This window comes from Zosterops lateralis (genome assembly GCF_965231275.1).
Source record: "Zosterops lateralis genome assembly, chromosome: W".
Lineage (NCBI taxonomy): Eukaryota > Metazoa > Chordata > Aves > Passeriformes > Zosteropidae > Zosterops > Zosterops lateralis.
In genome coordinates, this window is record NC_139801.1 from 2,159,662 (window position 1) to 2,184,021 (window position 24,360).

The 24,360-nt window shown below is 37.7% G+C and overlaps 1 protein-coding gene across 9 annotated transcripts in view; it reads left to right on the forward strand.

Moving 5' to 3' along the window:
• LOC310922166 (zinc finger RNA-binding protein-like) overlaps positions 1-24,360 on the forward strand; it is a 50,919-nt gene that overhangs the window by 17,114 nt on the left and 9,445 nt on the right. For 7 of the 9 annotated variants that reach the window (XM_083882571.1, XM_083882567.1, XM_083882564.1 and 4 more), the window contains 13 exons: positions 217-435; positions 1,658-1,896; positions 4,568-4,759; positions 7,674-7,974; positions 8,869-9,062; positions 10,459-10,578; positions 11,536-11,681; positions 12,068-12,230; positions 14,423-14,628; positions 14,873-15,023; positions 16,460-16,601; positions 23,082-23,179; positions 23,970-24,065. In XM_083882571.1, coding sequence (XP_083738697.1) covers positions 217-435; positions 1,658-1,896; positions 4,568-4,759; positions 7,674-7,974; positions 8,869-9,062; positions 10,459-10,578; positions 11,536-11,681; positions 12,068-12,230; positions 14,423-14,628; positions 14,873-15,023; positions 16,460-16,601; positions 23,082-23,179; positions 23,970-24,065 — 2,267 coding nt within the window. The remainder of the gene's footprint in view (positions 1-216; positions 436-1,657; positions 1,897-4,567; positions 4,760-7,673; positions 7,975-8,868; positions 9,063-10,458; positions 10,579-11,535; positions 11,682-12,067; positions 12,231-14,422; positions 14,629-14,872; positions 15,024-16,459; positions 16,602-23,081; positions 23,180-23,969; positions 24,066-24,360) is intronic. The other 2 variants (XM_083882565.1, XM_083882569.1) reach the window with 1 other exon arrangement.

A 24,360-nucleotide genomic window follows, 5' to 3' on the forward strand; every position in this document is an offset into this window, starting at 1 on the left:
CCATTGTGGGATATATGGTAGCTGAAGCATAACCATTACTGTAAAAAAACCAAACAAAACCCAATCAAAAAAAGGCAAAAACCAATCAAACTAAAACAAAACCCTCTTGTTAATGTGTTTATTCCCTAGCATATTAAGTATTGCTTAATATGGTTTGCATTTCATTCAACTAAAGCATATCAATGTTTGTACACTTCTATTTTCTATCCTAATTAGCTCCAAAAGCAGGATATAGCCAAGGGGCAACTCAGTATACCCAAGCCCAGCAAACACGACAAGTGACAGCTATAAAACCTGCAACCCCAAGTCCAGCAACAACTACATTTTCTATATATCCAGTATCCTCTACTGTGCAGCCAGTAGCAGCTGCAGCTACTGTTGTTCCATCCTATACTCAAAGTGCAACATACAGCACAACAGCGGTTACTTACTCTGGTAAGAATTTTGCATATTATATTGCTGGGATTTTTGCATTTGTTACAGGAGAGGATTTAAATACTCAGCATTTTAGCAGCTTATGTTCAATTACATCATAGTCTACTGAGAAATATCAACCCGTTAAATCGTAATGACAAAATATTTTTATGTATCTTTAAAAGAGGTTTGATGTTTGTATGTGCCTATTTTGTTACATGTGAGAATATACAGTCTTGGCATTGCTATGTGCACAAGTATTTTGTGACTTACTGTAAAGTTTGGAGAGAAAAGATGGGGGATAGAAAAAATAAGGAAACGCAAATATAACCCAGGGAAATTTGGAGCATGCTGCCATCAAGCAGCAATTACAGAGACAAGGAGGAGCAGTCAAATATACATCTTGTAAGTTTGGGTTGTCTTGACCCAAGATGGGAGGAGAGTGGGTGCTACAAAGAAAGACTTTCCTTCAAACACTAGAAATCCAAAAAGTAGTTAAAGGTGAGAAGATGTTAATTTTATGGCCAGATGGTAATCAACTGGCATATTATAGCTACCTTGAACTATTTGTTTTGGTTTGTTTTCAGTTTAAAAAGGGATTGTAAGACTTCATTGAAACAGAGCTTGATTAGAGGATTAAAATAGTTGAACAAGTAGATGTATAAAGTTTATGGGAAAACTGACTCAAAAGGTATGAAAGCCAGTTTCCTTGATTTACTAAGGTTTGATACTAGAAATCAAGGAGTGTCTAGACAGGGTGTGCTGCAACACACTTGAAATAGAACGGCTAATGCTATTGCATTCTTTTATCTTTTATTTTTTTTTCCTTAATCTACATAATATCTGTCCTTTTCTGTTTGGAACTTGAACAGTAAATCTGGCTCTCACAGACTGCTTATTTCAAGTGACCTTTGATAAATCTTCTATTAAAATTCTTGTTGCATCATACACAGTCTTACCAGATGTACCAGGAAATGTCACATATTCTTTAGGGATGCTTTGATATATTTAACTGAATAGTGTGTCTGCAAAGTTTTGTCTAAAATCAAATATACTCCTGATACAAATGGCATGCTATGAATTTGTGTACTGTGAAACATCAAGAAAAATTCAGGCTGCCTGACAAGATCTCAATAAATCATTTATATCCTACTCTATTATGCAATAAGCTTGGAATTTGTGTATTATGTAATTGATTCATGATGTACAGTGATGTAACATTTATTTTATTTTGATCTTTGAGGTACCTCTTATTCTGGCTATGAAGCCGCAGTGTATTCAGCTGCATCATCCTATTACCAGCAGCAGCAGCAGAAACAGGCAGTGGCAGCTGCTGCTGCTGCTGCAACAGCTGCTTGGACAGGGACCACCTTTACTAAAAAGGCACCATTCCAAAATAAGCAACTGAAACCAAAGCAACCTCCCAAACCACCCCAGATCCACTACTGTGATGTTTGCAAGATCAGCTGTGCTGGACCACAGGTACCTGTATTATGTAATATCCCGCTGTATGCTTTAGTCATAATTTTTTCAGCTAAAAATTGGCCCCTTTAAGAATATTTGTTCAAGACCTGATTCTATACTTCTACTAAAGGAATAATTAAAATGAAGATGTATGCTATGATAGAAAGAGACCATATGAGAAGATAAAAAGATGCATCCCCTTAGCTTGTACAGAGAAGCTTCAGCTGTGCTTTGGACTCCAGAAGTATTCTAAACTTTGAATTTTATATTCTTTTTAACATAGCAAACTTCTTAGAAAATACTTTTTTCAAAACTCTGTGAATGATTGTCAGGGTTTGACACTGGCTAGAAGCCAGGCACCCACAAAGAACCATTCACTCATTCTCTTCTGCTATAGCTGAGCAGAGGAGGGGGAAAGAAAAACTAAAAGGCTCATGGGGTGAGATAAGAATTAGGAGAAAACACTCTAAGGGCAAAACAGGCTCAAAGCTTAAAAGGTATAAAGAAAAATTTAGTAACAGAATTAAAAGAGGATAATGGGAAATAAAATAAACCTTTAGAACACCTTCTCCCCCCTCGAGCCTTTCTTTCCTTCCCACCAACAGCACAGGGAGACAAAACATGGGGTTTTTAGTCAGTTTGTCACTTCTAAAAATCTTTCTTCAGTTTGCTTAGGGAGAGGAGTCTCTTCTGCTATGCCGCAGGGTCCTTCCCACAGGAGACAGTTCTCTGAATTTATCCAATGTGGTTCTAATTTTCACAAGCCCAACCTGCTGCAACGTGAGTCCTTCCCACGGGCAAAGCAGTCTTCCCACAACTGTTTGCGTGGGTCAATTAGTTCATGGGGTATAGTCTTTTAAGGATGAGCTGTTCTAGTTTAGAAGCAAGGGTCCTCTTCCTCTATTCCTGGAAGCAAGGGTCTTCTCTCTCTGTTCAAGTTTCTCACTAAATTACAGCTTTTCAGCATTCACACGCTCCAGCGTGAGTATCCTTTCTCACGGGCTGCAGGTAGACTTCTACATTCCCCCATGCACTTCATGAATTACAGGGAAAAAAAACAGTTTGTTGTATTATAGTCCTCACCATGGCATGCAGAAGAATCTCAGCTCCAACGCCTGGAGCACCTCCTCCTCCCTCTCCTTCCTTTTTCCCCGACCTTAGTGTCACCATATTGTTCTCCTCATGTGTCTTCACCTTTTCCTTTTCTCTGACTTGGGAGAAAATTGGTGTCCATAGTTTCATTTGTTCTCAAGTTCTATCAATTGAAAAGTTTTTATAGAGTTCTGCAGCGCTGAAAGGTTGATCCCGTCCGGGCTCTGCATCAGGGAATTGTTCACCATGCCTCTCGCTGTTGGTCATGTGGCCCCCGCTGGCACCGCATGAGCCACACTGGCCGCTGGCTCCAGTCAGCGCCTCTCCTCATACGGGGTGCCAAAAAGGAAAAACTGCTGCTGCTGCTTCTGCCCTTCTGTTCACAGCATGGCCGGCTAAAAGTGGCTAAGCAAGTAAAGTTCATTGTGAGCCATGCTGAGATGGCAGTGGCTGTGTGGCACTGCCCCAGCTGCACTGATTCTGGCCATGCAGCCAATCCTGGCACCAGGATGGTGGTGGCCGCGCGGCCGCCCCTGGACACATGAGTGCTCCCAGCACTGGCCCCAGCTACATGGGTTATGCTGCATGCCTGCTCACAGTGCCAGAATAGCCCCCTGGCAGCATGGCCTCAGTGGCTGAGCCAAAAAAACCCCCAACTGCGCCAGGAAGGGGCCCAGTGGGCCGCTCACCACCCCTCAGAGGGGAGGAAGAAAGAGAGCTTGCACGTGTTTTTTTGTTCTTAAATATGTCATCACAGAGGTGTTACTAACTTCTCTAATTGGGCCACCCAATATGTTCAGAGTCTTCAGGGATTGGCTCTGCTGGACATAGAAGTATTGAGGAGCTTCTCTCTTAGAGGCAGCCTCTGTGGCTTTCTCTGCCCCCACTAAAAGCCATGTTGTGTTAAACTAACACAGTGGTAATCCTGAAAATGTATTAATTTTTTTCCAGCATCCCAGTTTAATTTCAAAGGGGATACAAGTGCATAAAAAGTCGATATTGATTCATTAAGTGTTTATATGTGTGTTTGGGAAAACAGTTTTTACTCTTTAGGTAAATTAGTCATTATTTCCCACCCCGTCTGCTCCATAGATTGCCAGTGTTATAGGAACAAATAGCAACTTCTGTATTTTATTTTCAGCGCAGCTTTATTTATGCGCTACCTTTTTTTTAATTTACTTTTTTAGTTATCTGGATACATTTAATAACTGTGGTCTTGCAGTTTGAGGAAAATTCAAAATCAAGAATAATTAAATGCAATGTAGGAAAATGCAACTGAGACAGTTGCCTGATCTTATCAGGCTTTCACTGGTAATATATGTTGACCAGTACTTGACTGAGGAAGCGAGAAGGTAGAGGAGTAAAGACTATATTGTACTATCTAAAAGTGGAATCCTGGTGGTGAAGAAAATATCTTGGTTTTAGAAGTGGCCTGCTTATGCCTTAAAACATGTCATAGGGAAGCAATGTTCAATGTAGGAAGTAATTTTCATACAAAGCATGTGTTTTATGCTATGCTCTATATTACATGTATACATACACATGAATGATGAACGAACAGTACAAAACCAGCTGTGTGTATTTTTTATTTAAACAGACTTATAAAGAACACTTAGAAGGCCAGAAACACAAAAAGAAAGAAGCAGCATTAAAAGCTTCCCAGAACACCAATAACAGCAGTACTTCTGCTCGTGGAACTCAGAATCAGTTGCGCTGTGAGCTTTGTGATGTGTCTTGTACAGGAGCAGATGCTTACGCTGCCCATATCCGTGGAGCCAAACATCAGAAAGTAAGAACTTTCTCTTGTCTATATTATACAAGTCAGTCATATATTTCTTCCCATCATTTGTCTCATCTTAGGAGAAAATATGCAGAAACAATATAATTAGAATTTTGTTTAAAGACATTTAGTTCTGCTTTTTTGTTTCAAAATTATCTTTAAGCTCACTATTAGAAGGGCCTTGTTGGGAGAAAGAGGGAAAACATATTGCCACAGCATCAAGGAGAAGAGGATGTATTGGGAAAGGTTTGTAAATTGTAGGAAGAAGGTTTAGAGTATAATGGGGAAAAGCATCAATGAGGACATGCAGTAGCATGCTTGTGATCTCTAACACTTTTCAAGACTTCTCGACATTCTTATTTGGCACTGTGAAGCTCTCTGTGCTTTGAAACACTGTAAACCGAGTTGGTGCCAAGGGATGGGATTATTATGTGTTACTTTTTGGTATTTCTTGCAAAAAAAAGGCATATGGAAACAAGGAACTATGTCCTGTAGTAGATTTTATGAGTATGTTTAAAGAGTTTTGGTAAGCATGCTTTCCCTATTGTCTGTATGCAGTTGGGTGAGAATTTTAGAATAAAGACTACGAGCTGCACTGTGAACCCCTGTGACCTGTGTTCTAAATTTGGTCATACAACAATAAATGGAATGGCACAGTGTAGAATGTGTGTTTAGATATTACAGATTTTCCTCAAAGCTATGGAATTATTAATGTAAGTAACAAAGTATTAATATTTAGCTTTTATAACCCTTTGTATCTCAGAACACTGTACAAAGTGGCATCAGTAATATCATTCCTATTCAAGTAAATAAATCTCATAGCAAATATAAAATAATTTTCCAAATATTATTTTTTGTTAGTAGAAAAACAAAAAATATAATGTACATAGATTTGCCTAGTGTTTGTTCTTTCATTAATGAAGTTGAATCATTAAATTTTTGGGTTGTGCCCAGTAACTCCATAGGTATATGGAGTATGATAATATGTTATCTTTGTATATTTGGATGTCCTTTTCTCTTCCTCAGAGATAGTTGCTAACTAATGCTAAGTTAGGTTGTCATCAGTGTAAAAATGAAATTTCAAAGGACTCTTTCTTTGGTACACTGAAGAATCTTGTGCATTCTAGTGGGAAAACAGTAATCTGGAAGAGTTGCTTGAACTTTAATTTGTAATATTATGTGAGTTAATATGTCTGTATTCTGATGAGGAACATGCTTAAAATAAGGATAAAAAGCTAAGAAGTGTATGTATACACTTGTATGCATATCATAGAATTATTTAGGGTGTAAAAGCCCTCTAAGATCATCGACTCCAACCATTAAACTAACACTGCCAAGTCCACCACTAAACCACGTCCCTAAGCACCACATCTACATCTCTTTCATGACTTTTAAATCCCTCCAGGGATGGTGACAGCCACTTCCCTGGGTAGCCTCTTCCAATGCTTGACAACCTTTTCAGTGAATAATTTTTTCCTAATATCCAATCTAAACCTCCCCCGGCACAACTTGAGGCCCTTTTCTTCTTGTCCTATCTCTTGCTACATGGGAGAAGAGACCAACACTCACCTGGCTACAGCCTCCTTTCAGGTAGTTGTAGAGTGATAAGGTCTTCCCTGAGCCTCCTTTTCTCCAGGCTAAACAACCCCAGCTCCCTCAGCTGCTCCTCATAGGACTTGTGCTTTAGACCTTTTACCAGCTTTTTTTGCCCTTATTTGGATGCACTCTACCACCTCAATATCTGTCTTGTTTTGAGGAGCCCAAAACTGAACACAGGATTCAAGGTGTGGCCTCACCAGTGCCAAGTACAAAGGGACAGTCACTTCCCTAGTCCTGCTGGCTGCACTATTTCTGTTACAGGCCAGGATGTCATTGGCCTTTTTGACCACCTGGGCACACGCTAGCTCTTGTTCAGCTGGCTGTTGGCCAACACTCCTTGGTCCTTTTTTACTGGGCATCTTTCCACCTGCTCTTCCCCAAGCCTGTAGTGCTGCAGGGGGTTGTTGTGACCCAAGTGCAGGACCTGGTACTTCGCCTTGTTGAACCTGATTGTGTACATGTATTTGCATTAAGGCTATGTCTAGCAGATTTGTATTTTTTTTACTGCTACTTTCAAACCCAGTCTCTAGTTTTCATTTTGCGTGTTTTGTTCATATGGACTACATGCATTGCTTTTTCAGGTGGTGGTCAACTGTCACCAAAAAGAAGTATTATTCTATCTCAAGTGTATTGTAAAAAGGCCTCTGCTTATTACTTCTAAGAATAAGCACATACCTCTTAACTGTCAAGGAGATAAAGAGCTCTGAAATATGCCTTTTGTATCCTCCTTAACTCTTTCTGCAGATGTGCTTTAACAAAAAGAAAAGAAAGCCTTTGTCTAAGGAATATTTTTGGTTTTGCTAGGTAATCTGGAAAGTCAGTATAAATATTCTTAAAATGTAGTGAGGAAAAGAGTGTTGAATCTGAATTAAGTAACTTATTTACAAATATTATTTGGAACTAAAATAATTCAATGTACTACAATTTTTGGAGGGAGAATAAAAAGCAGTCAGGCAACAAAGCTGTCACATTGGAAACATTTTGTTTAAACTGTTTCTTTAGTTTTACTGGCTTGTGAGTTTATTGACTTTCTGTTCTCATCTACGCAGCTTTTGGAGTAAATGTCTGAATTTCTAGGGGAAATAAGCAACCTGAGATAACTATTAACTATTTCCTCATTACAGATGATAAGAACTTTTGCATGTCCCTTTTTTCTCCTCCTGAGATCACTTTTAGTAAAGAGGCAATAACTTAAAAATAAAATAAAATTATCAATATCGCTGGTGATATTGATGTTTCTGTTAAAGCTTCAGTAATCTATAATGAGTTCAATTTTTTATAGCTACTCCAGGGAGATAATATTAATTTCTTGTCATTTTTATAGGTAGTAAAGTTGCACACAAAACTTGGCAAACCTATTCCTTCAACTGAACCAAATGTGGTTACCCAAGCTGCTACTTCAACATCCACATCTGCTTCTAAACCAACTGCCTCTGCTTCAAATATAGCAACTAGCAGCAGTACTGTGAACTCCTCTGTTGCATCCTCTGCAGTGAAAATTCTCACTCCCACAGCAAATGCACCACTTAACACTGTGTCCAACAACAAAACATCTTCAACCGCTGCTAATATAGCTGTAAAGAAAATATCTCCACCAAAAATAAACTTTGTTGGCAAGTACAGAAGTCAGTCTTTATTTTGAAACCTAACCTATTCTATATATTTTTAAAGATTTTAGTGTAACAAGTACAAATATATTTAGTTAACTTTTGCATGAGTAATTCTGTTGTGTTTAAGGGAATTATTACTGATGGAAAAAATAAGAATGTGTATAAAAATTTTGCTTCACAGTTTTTACTATTTTCTGCCCTTTTGTCTTCACCTGACCTCTCCTGGAGGCTTCTCCCACCTTCAGAAAACCTTTGGTTTCTTATGTAGTAGCTACTGGAGTATTGCAGATTATAGTCCAGTTGCTTCTAATTTCAATTCACAGCCTGGTCTGTTAAGACAGCCTGAAGTAGGTTGGCAGTTGGTAACTGGGAAACTCAAACAGTGTTGCAACACTGGAAACTTAACAGTGGAAACTTTTGAAATAAGCCTGACATTTAAAGACAGGAAGCAGTAAGCTAACTTGCTCTCAAAGGAAAGACCTATGCAGTTGTAACCCTGAAAGTATGCTGCTTTTGTTAGTACCTCAAAACCTTTTAATGTTTATACTTTCTTGGATCCATTTGCAAAAAGAATGCAAATCTGATGACAAAAAAAAAAAAAAAAATTGCTGAGTTGTTCCCATTCTGTCCTATATCTTGAAAAAGCATGAAAATGAATGATGACAATTACAACTATATAAAGCAAAAAATTTCTTGCTAAAATAAAAAAACTAGGTGTTTAAATAAGTCTTTGTTTAGCTTTTTTTAAAAAAAACTTTAATAGTATTTAAAACTGTTTGGTTTAACTAATTTTCAAACTAATAATGCTTTGACCAGAACATTGATACTTGCAAATAAACTCTTCAGTTTGCACATCATGTATAATTCTCATTTTAGGAAAGTTAGAGATTTAACTTTTTTGATTTATAGGTGGTAATAAACTTCAGACAACAGGAAGTAAACTGGAAGAAATGAAATCAACTGAAAGTGTTAAAGCAACAACTGCTGCTACAATACAAACACAGGAAGTAAAACCAGACACAGCAGCTGAACCAGTGACACCTACGACTCTTGCTGTTTTGCAAAGTGATGTCCAGCCAGTGGGCCATGACTATGTGGAGGAGGTATTGATATGAAAACATGGATTATTTTCTAACTATTATATGGAGAGAGGTTCTAGTCCCTTCATCATCTTTGTGGCCTTTCATTGGACTCTCTCTAGTATGTCTATATCTCTCTTGCACTGGGGAGCCCAGAACTGGACACAAGACTCCAAGTGTGACCTCACCAGTGCTGAGTTAGAGAGGAAGGATCAGCTCTTTAACTGCTAGTGATACTTTGTTGAATGCAGCCTGGGATGCCATTTGCCACCTTTGCAGCAAGGGCACGTTGTTGACTCAGGTTCAACTTAGTGTTCAGCAGGACCCCCAGGGCCTTTTGTGTCAGGCTGCTTTCCAGCTGGATGGCCCCCAACACATATTGGTATGAGGCTGTTCCTCCCCAGATGCAGGACTTTGTACTTCTTCCTGTTGAACTTTACAAGGTTCCTGTCAGCCCATTTCTCCAGCCTGTTGAGATTTCTCTGGATGGCAGCTCAACCCTCTGGCATATCAACCACTGCATTCAGTTTTGTTGTCAGCAAACTTGTTGAGGGTGCACTCTGCTCAATCACCAGATCAATAATGAATATGTTAAACAGAACTGGACCCAACATTGAACCCTGGGGTACACTGCTAGCTACTGGCCTTCAACTAAATTTCATTCTACTGATCACTGCCCTCTGGGCCTTGCCATTCAGCCAACTTTTGATCCATCTCACTGTATGCTTATCCAGCCCTTACATGAACAGTTAGTTTATGAGGAAATTATGGTGAGACTGTGTCAAAGGCCTTACTGAAGCTCAGGTAGACAACATCAACTGTTCTCCCCTCATCTACCAGGCCAGTCACTTCATTGCAAAGTTTATCAAGTTGATCAAGCATGACTTTCCCTTGGTGAAGCCATGCTGACTACTGATGATGATTTTCTTGTCCTTAATGTACCTGGAACTGGTGTCCAGAATTAGGTGCTCCATCACCTTCCCAGGGATTGAGGTGAGGCTGACAAGCCTGTAGTTCCCTGGGTCCTTCTTGAAGATAAGAGTGACAAGGCACTGAACCTGCAATATTTACAGTTTTGTATTGTGCATGTTTCTTTTGACCTCAGTGGGTCATTCTTCATGTTGGTGGCATGAGATATGTGGATGAAATCTGATGTAAATTTTTCATCATTTGTCATAATTCAACTCATTATGTTCAGGCTTAAGTTTAAACCTGTGGAAGAACTTTGTTCATTACCAAATGCTATGGGGTGTCTGTCAGAATTGAAAGTTCTATTTTGCCTTTTTTCAGTTCCTATGTGAAGTTTTAAGCATGTTTTGAGATAGGTAGACATTATCCAGTGTCACTGAATTAGATTAATTTTTAAATCAACTTTTGTTAAAAAAAAAAGTAAATGTCTTTTATAACTTTTATTTTTTAGGTAAGAAATGATGAAGGAAAGGTGATCCGCTTTCATTGTAAACTTTGTGAATGCAGTTTTAATGATCCTAATGCCAAAGAGATGCACTTAAAAGGGAGGCGGCACAGACTTCAGTATAAGGTTGGTAAAAATGCTAATACTATTATCTGAAAATCTACCAGATGTCAGCTGAATGATTACATGTTCTTATATTTAAAGACTAGTCAGAAGTAGGTGCTCTGAGTAAACAGCATATAAAAAAAAGCTAGAGAAATATATTTCTTAGGGAGTATAGTCTTTAAAGTTGTAATGCAGACTGAAACTTCATTTTGGTTTGGGTGTTTCTTTAAACATTCTGAACATTGCCTTCAGGCATTTTTTTCAACATTAAAATATTGTACAATGTGTGCAAGCAATAGTAGATGCTTTGTTGTTTACCGTAAATGTTCAAATGTTCAATGTTTTGTCAGGATAAACCACATAAGCCCCTTATGGAGACATTTGAGAAACAAGTACTTGCAGACATTTTAGTCATGAATGGAGAGACACCTATAGTGACTTGGTGTGCCTTTTCATTATTATAAGATTATATAAGAAGAATTTACTGTGATCACAGGAGATACAATGGGCCTGCATAATCATGAAAGGGATGAAAGAAAAGGAAAAAATTGCCAGAAAAATGTATTTAGTGACTTATGATTATGCTCCGGTATGAGGGACCCTTCAGAAACAGGGCATCAGGAAGCACACTGTAGTTAAGATGAAATGTTTTTTTCAGGCTATATTGTGATCATCCTGCTACAGAATGAACAGTAAATTACTTAGTATTTCATGTAACATTTTAACCTTAGATAGTTTTGTTCTCACATAGCTGAAAAAGGAATTCATCTTATATTTAGTACATTGCTTTTCTTTCCTTTAAAATACTGACACAGATTTTTCTTCTTCAGCTGTTCATTCAGTGCAGTTCTAAAACTGCATTTTACTCCTCTTGATTTTATTGTAGACCAGTAGTGTGCTAAACATGTCAGAACAACTCCATAACCTTGAGATGATAAGAGGCAAGCCAACATTTCATTTGCTATTTTTCTGAACTAGAAAAAAGTAAACCCAGATTTACAAGTAGAAGTAAAGCCCAGTATTCGAGCAAGAAAAATTCAAGAAGAGAAGATGAGGAAACAGATGCAGAAAGAAGAATACTGGAGAAGGCGAGAAGAGGAAGAACGCTGGAGGATGGAAATGAGGTAATGCATTCTGTTTTATCAACAAATGAGACAAAGTTGCAGTCAGATTTTCTAAAACTCTTATTCTGTAATTGCTTATTTTGAATACTTGTTTTGGGAACTCTATACTGTCTTGTTTTAAATTAAGTTGCCATATCCCTTAAGTTTTTTTGGGTTTTGTTTTGGGTTTTTTGTTCAATCTCTCTGAGGAATGTAGATTCACTAGAATTATTTGCTATGAATTCAGACCTGCTTTCAAAATAACCATTAATTTTAGATACCCTTTGGAGTTCATTGGTATTTGTTCTTGATTACTAGAAATGAGTTAGTGAGAATATCCAAGAATTTATTTAGAATGGTTTGAAGTATTAACTGCTATATAAAGAGGACATTTTGATGCACTTCAGGCGATATGAAGAGGATATGTACTGGAGGAGAATGGAGGAAGAGCAGCATCACTGGGATGACCGTCGTAGAATACCAGATGGAGGCTATCCTCATGGTCCTCCAGGACCTCTAGGCCTGCTGGGAGTTAGACCAGGAATACCTCCTCAGCCCCAAGGACTAGCTGTGAGTTTCTTAGCTTGAAGGAAAAAAAATAAAGAAAGAAATACTTACCAAGAGGCACAGTTAAGAACTATAAATTATTCAGTGCTACTTCAGTTGTCTCCAACATTTCTTAATAAAGGATATGGAAAAGTGAAGAAAAAATTATATACTAATGAAACTATAGATGGACCTGTCTTTCAAAATAAGCCCACTTATATGACAAAAGGATGCCTTGAACACAAATATTGTTTCTTCTGAAATACAAATAACTCTGGATTTGTGTACTACTTCTTATTTAATTGCATTATACTTTTATTTATCTAATTGTGGACAAATGTATGGATAAAAAGTGGTTGGATCATCAGTCCCAGAGGATAATGGTTTAGTGGTGGGCCATACTCTACCTGGAGGTCAGTAAACAAGTGCAGTGCTGTATGTGTTTATCCTGGGATTTGTCTCATTAGCACCTTATTAATGATCTGAAAGGTGATGGAATGAGTGCATGCTCATCAGGTTTGCAGCTGACATTAAATTGAATTGGTTCCAAGTAGAGAGAACAGTTGATACCTTTGAGGGCAGGGCTGCCATCCAGCATGACCTAGGCAGACTGGAGGAATGGACCAACAGGAACTTAATAGAATTCTGCAGGGACAAATGCCTAATGCTGCACTTGGGAGGGCATAACCACTTGCACTGAAGGGCTGAGTAGCAGCCTTGCTGAAAAGCATCTGGGCTTCTTGGAAGATAGTAAGCTGAATGTGAACCAACCATGTGCCCTGGCAGCAAGAAAGGCTAATAGCATCCTTGGTGATATTAACAGGAGCATAATCAGTAGATAAAAAAGAAACTATCCACTTTTATGAGACCCAAACTGCAATACTGCATTCAGTTTTGCACTTTCCAGTACAAGACAGATACTGATAAACTATAGCAGGTTCAGTGTGTTGCTACTGGGATCGGGGGTCTGGAGTGTGCCCTGTGAGGAGAGACTTGAAGGATCTGGGCCTGTTCAGCCTGGAGAAGAGAGAGCTTCAGTGGGATGTAATAGCCTTCTAATACCTCTGCGTTATAACGACAATGGAGCCAGGCTCTTTACAGTGAGAGGGTGAGATATACCAGCTTAAGCTGAGACAAAAAAGGTACAAACTGAATACAGGATTATTTTTTTATTTCTCCACACAGATGTTGTGAAGCTCCATCTTTGGCGGTTTTCAAGAACCGACTGGATGAAGCTCTGAGCAACATGATATAGTCTTATAGCTGACCATGGTTTCCACAGGAGGCTGGACTAGACCTCCTGAGGTCCCTCTCTATTTGAATTCTTCTGTGATTCTATGATCATGAATACTTTATTTTGCGGCAGTATGCAAGTATTTCCCAGTTAACAGAAAGACAATAGATATTTATGTTGGGGAGGTTTTTTTGATCCTGGGATTTCTCAATTTGTTTATTTTTTATATATCTCATTTTTTTCAGATATGATTGATTGTGATCAGTATAAATTATTAAGGATACTTCAGTTCATGTTTCCTTACATCTTAATAATTTGAGGTTTGAATATTCTGTTGTTTAGCCACATTTGGTTTTTGGTCACACCACCTGTGAACTTGAAAGTATATAATAGAGTTATAGAATAGTTTGGGTTGGAATGGACCTTAAAGATCATCTAGTTCCAAGCTCCTACCATGGGCAGGGATACCTTCCACTAGACCAGGTTGCTCGGAGCCACATCCAACCTGTCCTTGAACACATCCAGGAATGGGGCATTCACAGCTTCTATGGGCAACCTGTTCCAGGGCCTCACCACCCTCACAGTAAAGAATTTATTCCTAACATCTAATGTAAACCTATCCTCTCAGTTTAAAGCCCTTGTCTTTTCACTACATGCCCTTGTATAAAGTTCCTCTCTAGCTCTCTTGTAGGCCCCCTTTAGGTACTGGAAGGTGCTCTAAGATCTCCCTAGAGCATTCTCTTCTCCAGGCTGAACAGCCCCAATTCTCTCAGCCTGTCTTCCTAGGAGAGGTGCTCCAGCCCTGTGATCATCTTGGTGGCCTCCTCTGGACTTACTCCAGTAGGTCCACATCCTTCTTATGTTGGGATTGCCAGAGCTGGATGAAGTTGGGGTCTCATGAGAGGAGAGCAGAGCAGAGTAGTCACCTGCCTTGACCTGTTGTGTACCCAAATTTCAGAAATGTGCTTTTTCATCTGTTTAGCCTCTACGCCGCCCTGACTCCTCTGATGACCGCTATGTGATGACCAAACATGCAGCTATATATCCAACAGAGGAGGAACTTCAAGCAGTCCAAAAAATTGTTAGTATTACTGAGCGTGCTTTGAAACTTGTTTCTGACAATATGTCTGACCATGAAAAAAGCAAGAGCAAAGAGGGAGATGACAAAAAAGACAGCAGTAAAGACAGGTATTTTTTTCCTTATTATTTTTTTAAGAATTTTATGACTTGTTTTTAAAGCCATTTTATGTTTTTCTTTGTACTGTTATCAGTGCTTTCAGGAATTCTGTTCCCTTTGGTTTTGATATGGCATATGTCACTGTGGCCTCAAGAGTATATGTAATACTGCTGTTTTATTTAATTTTTCTATCTTCATGTTTTATTTTATGATTTTTATAGTATTTTAAATGCAGCTTTTAACTATAATTCACAGAGCTTTGAAAGGAGTTTTACGGGTGGGCGTTTTGGCTAAAGGTTTGTTACTCCGTGGAGACCGAAATGTCAATCTTGTTTTGTTATGTGCTGAGAAGCCTTCAAAGATGTTACTTGATTTTATTGCTGAAAGTCTTCCCAAACAACTTGCAGTAAGTAATATTTACATTTTGGGATTTGAATTTTGGTAAAAATACTGTAAAAGTCTGTCCTCAAGTCAAATGTCTGTAGGGCTGACTGTGATGCATTTCATAGCTCAGGTACAGTTTCTTTTCATTTTCTGAGTGTTTGTGTCTGAATTCAGGGACTATGCTGCCTGTTTTGCTGTCTGCATATTACATCCATTCAAGTGTCTAGGCACTTATGCTAGCAGTGCAGTATCAATCATCATTTAATAGATTTCCTTCAACTGGGAAATAGAAATGAGCAGAAGAAAGACTATTATCCAGTTACCAGCAGCGATAGAGGTAATTTATGTGGTGTTACAGGAAGCTTGCACTGCCTGAAGGTCAAAGTTCTCCATTAATGCCAGTATCTTTGTACTTGTCTTGTTTCCAGTTTGTATGTGTCAGTGCTTTGTAGTCCCAGAAGTAGTTGACTAAGTCTTGTGTGTGTTTTTTTAATTTGGCACTAAAAAAAAGTACATGTAGTCTTAAACCATTCAGCAAAATTCATATAAACCATTTGCTGTATTTCTACAAGAAATGAAAATACATAATAAAGTTTTTAGCTTCAGTGCGTTCTACTGAACAAAGCCTGTCCACTCTTGTTATAGGATGCTTTTCACAGCATTAATACTTCAGTGCAGTCTGGTAAAATACTCAACAGAATCAGTGGCATGGTAGAAGCATTAGCAGGATCAGATTAATTAGAAAATAATCTTGGGTTTGCTCATTTGAAATAACAAAAGAAAGCTTAAAAACTGCACATCTTGGTCTGGCTTTGTGGAGAATTCACTTGTCCCTCTAGTTTGTGGAAGAAGGTGAAAGAGGTGCCTACAGCTTTATTTTGAGGGTAGAGTTATTAAATCTAGTCACAAGAAGCAATTCTGAGTAACCACCTTGTTACTCTTACTATTTTTCCCCCGGTATTAATCTTATCCTTTGCTCTCATCAGAGGATGTTGTGATAGCCAAGTATAGAATGTGACTTGCAGTACTCATCTTGTAACTGCAAGCTTGAAGAACCACCACTGCATCTTTGTGCTTTTTAAAGGCTCCTATGTTCTAATGAGAAAAATATTCAACTGGCATTTGAAGTGGCACTGAGGCTTTTATTTATCTCAAATACTGTCAAGATTCTTGTTATGTAATTTACTTATTATATGAATTTCACTTGGCTGTCTTTTTCTCATTTGCACACTTGGCAACTGCTGTGTGTTTTCATTAATGATTTGGAAACAGTATTCAAGTCCATATATATGTATTAATTGTGTATACTGTTGTTTCTTTGAATACAGAGGTATTTGCTTCATATAATTATATTGCGTTTCTGCCTTTATGTTAAAAAGGGCTATGTTGAAATCCATTTTCTTCCCCTTACTTTTCTTGGCCACATGCTAATAGAAATTTCTGTTTCTTGATATTTAGGTAATAAGTCCTGAGAAATATGATATCAAGTGTGCAGTCCCAGAAGCAGCAATAATTTTAAATTCATGTGTGGAACCCAAAATGCAAGTTACTATCACACTGACATCTCCAGTCATTCGGGAGGAGAACATGAGGGATGGAGGTTGGGAAGTTGTTAAAGATGTTACTTCTATTTATTCTGCTTAAGATGGCATTGAGGTCCTAGAAGGCAACATGCTGGCATAACTAATGTACTTGATCAAAACCTTGTTTTTCAACAAGCAGCCTCAGTAGAGAACAATTTGCTATAAAAAATGCTTATAGGATGCATTTAATTTTTAAAAATTCTAACCTGAAGTCCAACCTCAGCTTTCTGGAAAAGGTACAAACTTGATTTTTTTTTACCCTCTTATAAAATTATAGGGAAAACTAAGTATTTTATAAGTGGCTATAAACTGTCTTTCTAATGCAGTCCTGCCTTAAAAGAAAGATCACATTTTCAAGTTTTAGCTGGATCAGTATTAACATAATTTACATATTCCAAATAGCAGCACCACTTAAAATGTACTTTTATAATATTTTTGATGGTAACGGTGCTTATAATTTTAAAAGATGTAATTTTTTCCAGCACTCTGAGGTTGCCTTTTGGTCTGGAGTTATTTTTGAATATATTTAGGCTCCTGATATTGCAACCAGTCTTTTATCCAACTGGCAAACTCAGACTAGGAAAATAAGAAATGGCTTTGTTGTTTCAGCTGTAGCAGAAAGTGGAGTTTGTAAATAAAATGACATTTCTGAAATTCACAGTTCCTCTGGTGCCAGCAATGTTGCTTTATGGTTTGTTTTGTAATGCTTTACAAGCTTTAAAAGCTTTGAAGCCAACAAATATGATTGATGTTTACAGTACATTGGTTCCTTTTGTTTACGGGTCAGATAAAATTAACTTTTGTTTTCTTTTAATCCTGTATTTTCATAGTTGAGAGAGATCATGTATACTTGTGCTTGTGTATATATGTATTTATATAAGCCACAGAGACTTTTTTAATTTCATCTCATCATTACATGTCCTCTAACTTACTTGAGAATTTTATATTGCATTAGTAAATGTTCTGTAGCTATGACTATTGCATGGTAAGCAAGCTGTGTTAACAGTCATCCTACATAATCAGAAAGAAAAATGTCAAGATACATTCTCTAGTTTGGATGATTTCTGAAGAGTCTTTAAGAGTGCTTTGTACATGATTTTTGAGCTTTACGTATTATTCCTAGATATAAAGTCTTTGTACATATACTGTCACAACCAACCAGTTTACTTGTTTTTGAAAATCTTAAGTGTAACATGACTTAATTTGTCTGTGCTGAATCAGACTTCATGTATTAAGCTCATAAAGAATGCTTTAAAATATTTGATTATTAAATTACATTAAGCATTAAATTGATTTAACCTTAAACACCATGTTTGTTTATTAACATACTGTGAAAAAGTGCAATACTGATCCTGCCACAATACTAAATTTCCATTTTCTGACCTAAAATTGTATGATGTAGACTAAAAAGAAAACAAATTTCAAATTATTAGGATCAATCTCTTAATTTATGCCACCTAAAGGAAACAAATCTGTACTTTTGTCTGACCCACACTTGAGTTAAAATGAGTTTATTCACTGCTGGAGTACTGCCTCTAGGCAAGCAAAATCAAGTTAGATTTCTTTTCAAGACACTGAGCAGTATAAAAAGTTCACTTTTGAAGCTAGAGCAAATAGAAGACTGAATTGCAAATTATTGCAGGAAAGAAGGCCTTATTATGAAGACTTCTGCTTATTTGCTGCAGAGTAATAGTATATGTTTGTGTTTTTTCTTACTGCAGCTCCTCATGCTCTTACAATGGTTTAAAGTTTTGTTGTTTTTTTTTTTATTATTTTTAGCCTGCAGTTTGAGTTAAGCTGAGACTGAGACTCGCATGAGGAATAGAAACATGTTTGATGTGTAATAATCCCATTACATGATAAAAGGCTAAAAAAACCCAAACCAAAACCAGTGTGAAATAAAATTGTTAACCACATAGGTACTGTTCCTTACAGTATTGTGCATTCGACAGTTTACCAAATCTGATATATTCAAAGGGCTCTAACTCAACTTTGGAGTCTTTCCTTCAGCAAACAAAGCGTACATATTTATAAAAGCATATATATATGTGCGCATGTGTCTTTTTTATTTTATCCTTAGCTAACAGCCCAGTCCTAAGCTATCTAGCAAAGGGTCTTGATTCCTGTCAGGGGTTGCTGACAAGACATCGGAAGGATTTTTGACCAAGATTTTCTGAAGCTCAGTGTCACACCTGCCATACTTTACAAAGGAGGGATTTGGATGCATAGTCCTAGCACCTACTGTTACTCTGGAGGTTTTTCTTTTTGTCTTTGTCTCTATCCTAGAATTAAGCAGTGTTCACACTAGTTTTCAAATAGTTGACTGGGTAAAATGTATTTTGCGTAATAAAACTTGGTAAAATTGACATGCCTGTTCACTTTTAATGATGAAGTAGTGTGGACACAGCATGTCTAGCTGAAGATTAACCCCTTATATTTAGGGGTTAAGTTATAAGTTATATAGAGTAAGAATTTGTGCTTGCGTTTTGTAAATTATTTCAACTTTTTTGTCTTAGCTCAACAGGGTGGTAGGTTAGGTATCTGAATTTAGTTAAAGACTATTTAAGGGGTTAATCCTGAAATGTAAAACACGCAAAAATTCACAGATTAAGTGTTAGAAGAGTTTCCTTCATACATTTTTTCCAGTCAATGTATTCTCAGTGCAATTAGGTGTCTTACAACTTCTCAGTCTTTTAAAGTTTCAAGCATATTCATATGATGCCTAGTAGTAGCACATTTTAGATTGACATTTCCAGCACTGAGTATGATTCTCTTCTGTGCACTTAAATTGTAATTCTTTTTAGTAAAATTATTTTCCAAATTTAATTTTTTTGAAGCTAGAAGTAATTGGAGTTTCAAATTATGTAGTGAGTTATTGTGATAAAAGTTTGCATAGTATAATCTATTCTCATAGTAGCTTTAAAAGACTGTAAAAAATGGACTGATTAGGCTACTAAACAGAAGAGACACATTTTTAATTTCTCAGTCTTATTTTGCCTCTTACTTTCCTGCTGTGCATTTTTTCTAAATGTACTCCTTGTCTTTTTATATCCAAGTTTTACTTGTTTCATCAGTTATCTTACCTGGCACCCCTCTTGTATAGGTGTTGGTTTGATTTGTTTTGTTTTAAATGAAATGCCACTTTAAATGTCTTCATTTGCTGTGTAAATACCTTGTTGGTTCAGTTATTCTTCTTTCCATTTTAACATATAGTCCATAAGTTTAAACATCTGTTTGAGAAGATACCTATGTTCTTGGCTTTGTTCTTATTTTGAAATCTTCCCCCTTTTAGCCCTATGCAGAGCAATGGGACTATCCTATTAAAAAAATGCCCAAATCTGAATGAAGTACTTCAGATTTAAGTTTTGCAAAGTTATAGAACCATGCATGTTCATTCATGACTTTTTAGTTCTCTCTAAAGTATCCTACTATTTAAAGTATCCTACTATTTATTTTGCATTTGTGTATAAATAGATGGTTTCTGAACTCTTTCTGCATCATCCCTACTTGCTGGCATGTTTCATGAGACTATATATATAACTTCTATTCTCAGAGTTACCCAACTTAATATCTTGCTGGAGTAAATTATATTCCATTCAGCCAGCTCCTGTGAAATGAGTGCCATTGAGTGAAGGCTTTTTCTTTCATCTCGCCTGGTGTATCACCAGTTATGGTACCAGTATACTTTGTCACTAGTCACAATAGCCATTTTCATAATTAGTAAAACAAAATACTTTTAAAAGTGATCGTTACATTATATCCCTATGCAAGGGGAAAATGGGCTACTGAAATAAACAAATCAATATGATTCTAATAGAAGCTGATTTATTGTTTACATTAAGCCACAGTTATAGTTTCTAGCACTACTGTTCATGCGTACAGGAGTCTCCCAATTGGCTAAGTCATTTGTCCATCAGACAGGCACAGATCCTTCAGGGCACCTAATTGGTCAAGTGTCCATAATCATGTTGTGTGTCCTCTATCAAAGTTTTGCATTTCTTGTACACACTTTCCCAGGCTCTACCTCATTTTTAGACCTGTTGTTGTTCCCATAGCCTTGACAAATCCCTGAGAACTCTGAAAAACTAGACTGCATGTGTCTTCTTATCTACAAACAGTTTGACTGGTACAGAGAATGGCCTAAGTTATTCAGATACATTGCTACATCCCTACAATTTTTAAAGTAATTTGAAGGTGCCATTTCGTATTGTTCAGTGGTTCCAGTTTCATTGATTTAAACCATTTCCAAAAGGTTTAATCTGCTTTGTATTTAATCCTTTTCTGAACATTTAAATATAAAAGATCTGCCATATTTTAGAATAATAGAATCATATAATCATTTAGGTGGGAAAAGCCCTTCAAGATTATCAACTCCAACTGTTAAACTAATGCTTCCAAGTCCACTGCATCTACACTGCCACATCTACGCTTCTTTTAAATCCCTTCAAGGATGGTGACTCAGCTACTTCCCTGGGTAGCCTCTTCCAATCCTTGGTGACCTTTTCTGTGAAGAAATTTTTCCTAATATCCAATCTAAACCTCCCCTGGCACAACTTGGTCATTTCCTCCTGTCCTATTGTTTGTTACTTGGGAAAAGAGAGCAACAATCACCTTGCTACAACCTCCTTTCAGGTGGTTGTAGAGAGTGATAAGGTCCCTCCTGAGCCTCGTTTTCTCTAGAATAAACACCTCCAGCTCCCTCAGCCACTCCTCATAAGACTTGTGCTCTAGACCTTTCACTATCTCGGTTGCCCTTCTCTGGACACTCTCCAGCACCTCAGTGTCTGTCTTGTTTTGAGGGGCCCAAAACTGAACACAGGATTTGAGGTGTGGCCTCACCAGTGCCCAGTAGAGAGGGGCAGTCACTTCCCTAGTCCTGTTGGCCACACTATTGCTGATACAATCCAGGATGCCATTGGCCCTCTTGGCCACCTGGGCACACGCTGCCTCATGTTTAGCCGCTGTCAACCATTGCCCCCAGGTCCTTTTCTGCTAAGCAACTTTCCAGCCAATTCTCCCCTCAGCCTGTAGTGGTGCATGGGGTTGTTGTGACCCAAGTGCAGGACCTGGCACTTGGCCTTGTTGAACCTCATACCATTGGCCTCAGCTCATCAATCCAGCCTGTCCAGATTCCTCTGCAGAACCTTCCAACCCTCGAGCAGATCAACACTCCCACCCAACTTTGTGTCATCTGCAAATTTACTGAGGGTGCACTCAATCTCCTCATCCACATCATGATAAGGATATTAAACAGGACCGGCCCCAGTACTGAGCCTTGGGGAACCCCACTAGTGACTGACTGCCAGTCACTCCATTCCCCACCACACTCTGGGCCCGGCTGTCCAGACAGGTTTTTACTCAAGAAAGAGTGCACCTGTCTAAGCCATGGGCAGGCAGTTTCTCCAGAGGAATGCTGTGAGAAATGGTGTCAAAGGCTTTACTAGGTCTAGGTAGACAAGATCCCAGATCCCCAGCCTTTCCCTCATCCACTAAATGGGTCACCCTGTCACAGAGGGAGATAAGGTCATTTAAGCAGGACCTGCCTTTCCTAAACCCATGATGGCTGGGCCTGATCCCCTGGTTGTCCTCTGTATGCCACATGATGACACTCAAGATGATCTGCTCCATTACATTCTCTGGTGTTGGGAAAGATGGGCCACGGATGTTCCTACAGTCTGGTACCAAGGTCAGGCTGACAGGCCTGTAGTTCCCCAGATTCTCCTTCTGGCCCTTCTTTCAGATAGTCTACTTTGGTTTTTCCTTTTTTGGCTTTTCTTTTTCTTGCTGAATCATAAGTAAAGCAGTCCCAATTCAGATCCTTCCTTGCATCCTGAATGATATTGAAGCACATATATCATGGACTGAGGAATTTATATGAATAAGAGAGGATATTAAAAAGTAATGGAACTCTTAAAACTGAAAAGCATTTCATATTCCTTTAGTCAGTTTTTTTAAATGCAAAATAATTTCCATTTCAAGTTTAAGGTATGATAAAAATAACATTACAAAATATCTAGTGCTTTTAAGTGGGTTTTTTTTATATACTTAGCTTTTCTTAAAAAGAGTAGGTCCCAAATAGCATGCGACCATTAAAATTTTCATGAAACTAAGTGTGAATATTTCTACTTTGTTAAAGTGGATTTTTAGTGTTCCTTCTGTCTTGTGGTTTCTGTGCTGGTGCACTGTGTCCAACCATTCTTCCTTTGCTATTTAATTTTAGGGGATATATGTTTTTCCAGTGTTAGCTTAAAGAAAGAAATACTATGTATTGCACAATCTGCAATGCATTTGAAAATAATCTGACAGCTAAAGTTTAATATGATTCTACAATCTTCATACTGGGTTAATGTCCTAATACTAATTGAATTACTTTTATTGAACAATTACATTTGTTGTTCAAGGATTCAAGCATTAAATGGCATGTGTGACATTGAAGCTACTTTAAAATGGTCAAACACCCATTCCTCACTGCATTTTGCCAATTCAATCCATTTTAGATGTAACCTCGGGTATGGTGAAAGACCCACCGGACGTCTTGGACAGGCAAAAATGCCTTGACGCTCTGGCTGCTCTACGCCACGCTAAGTGGTTCCAGGTTCGGAACATCATTTTATTTTCTTCTTGTAGCCTTATGAGAGATTAGTTCAGTTGCAATATAAACATTTAACTGTGTGAAAACACTCAGTGTTGTTCATGCTAATAATACTTAATATTTTTCTGGTCCCTGAATTTAAGTGTAGAAGGTTGAGTAGCGAGGAACTGCTGTATGCAGTTATTGCTCATTTGACCTTTTTTTTTCTTTTTCTGGTCATTGACAAGACGATTTTGAAAGCTTGACTCACTTGGGGTGATCATATGTTGTATATTTGTTATATATTCCATAAGGCTGCAGAGTAACTTTAAATAATAGAATATGTGTTTAAAGCTTTGTGTTTAGATTTAAGACTTTTTTCCTATTTCTTTAAGTGTAGGGAATGAAAGGCAAGAAGCAACTGTTTGGTTTAGTAACTGCATTCTGGCAAAGGCACAATAAAGAAACCAAACAGATTCCCTTCACCTTTCAGTCTCTATACCTATTTCTTAGACATTCATTTTTATTACTAATATAGAAAAATACTGTATTGTTGCAGGTGAACATAGGTCAAAGTGTATAGGGGATCAAGAAATGTTATTCTTGTATAATCTGTGCACTTTGACTTCTATCACTTTAAATTACTAACCCTGTATAAAATACTGCTGTAAATGGCAGCTCTTAGAATAAAGTTGTAGAATAATTTGTTTCAGTCTTGTATCTGAGCTTCCATTGAAAAGCAGTATTTTAGTCTTTCAACAAGTCCTATTTGCTGTATATACTGGAATTAATTTGATTTTGTATTGCTCTCAAGGCTAGGGCTAATGGTCTGCAGTCCTGTGTGGTTATCATACGTATTCTTCGTGACCTCTGTCAGCGGGTTCCAACTTGGTCTGATTTTCCAAGCTGGGTGAGTAATGTTCTTTTGAATGAGTCTTTTTAATGCACATTGGGGTTTTTTTTAATCCACTGCAAATAAAGCATGGGAATGTGTAACTACAGTTTTAAAATTTAGATTTTTTTCAAGGAGTAACGTTGGGTTTTGGTTGGTTGGTTGGTTGATTTTTTGGTTTCCCCCAGCAAACAATCCAGATTACCTCTAAAAATTTCATTTTCTGTGGTTTTGCCATGTGGAGCTGAAAACTTTTTTCAAAAGGAATTTTCTTGTTGTTTGGAATTCTTTGAGGGTAGCGTTTTTATTCTAT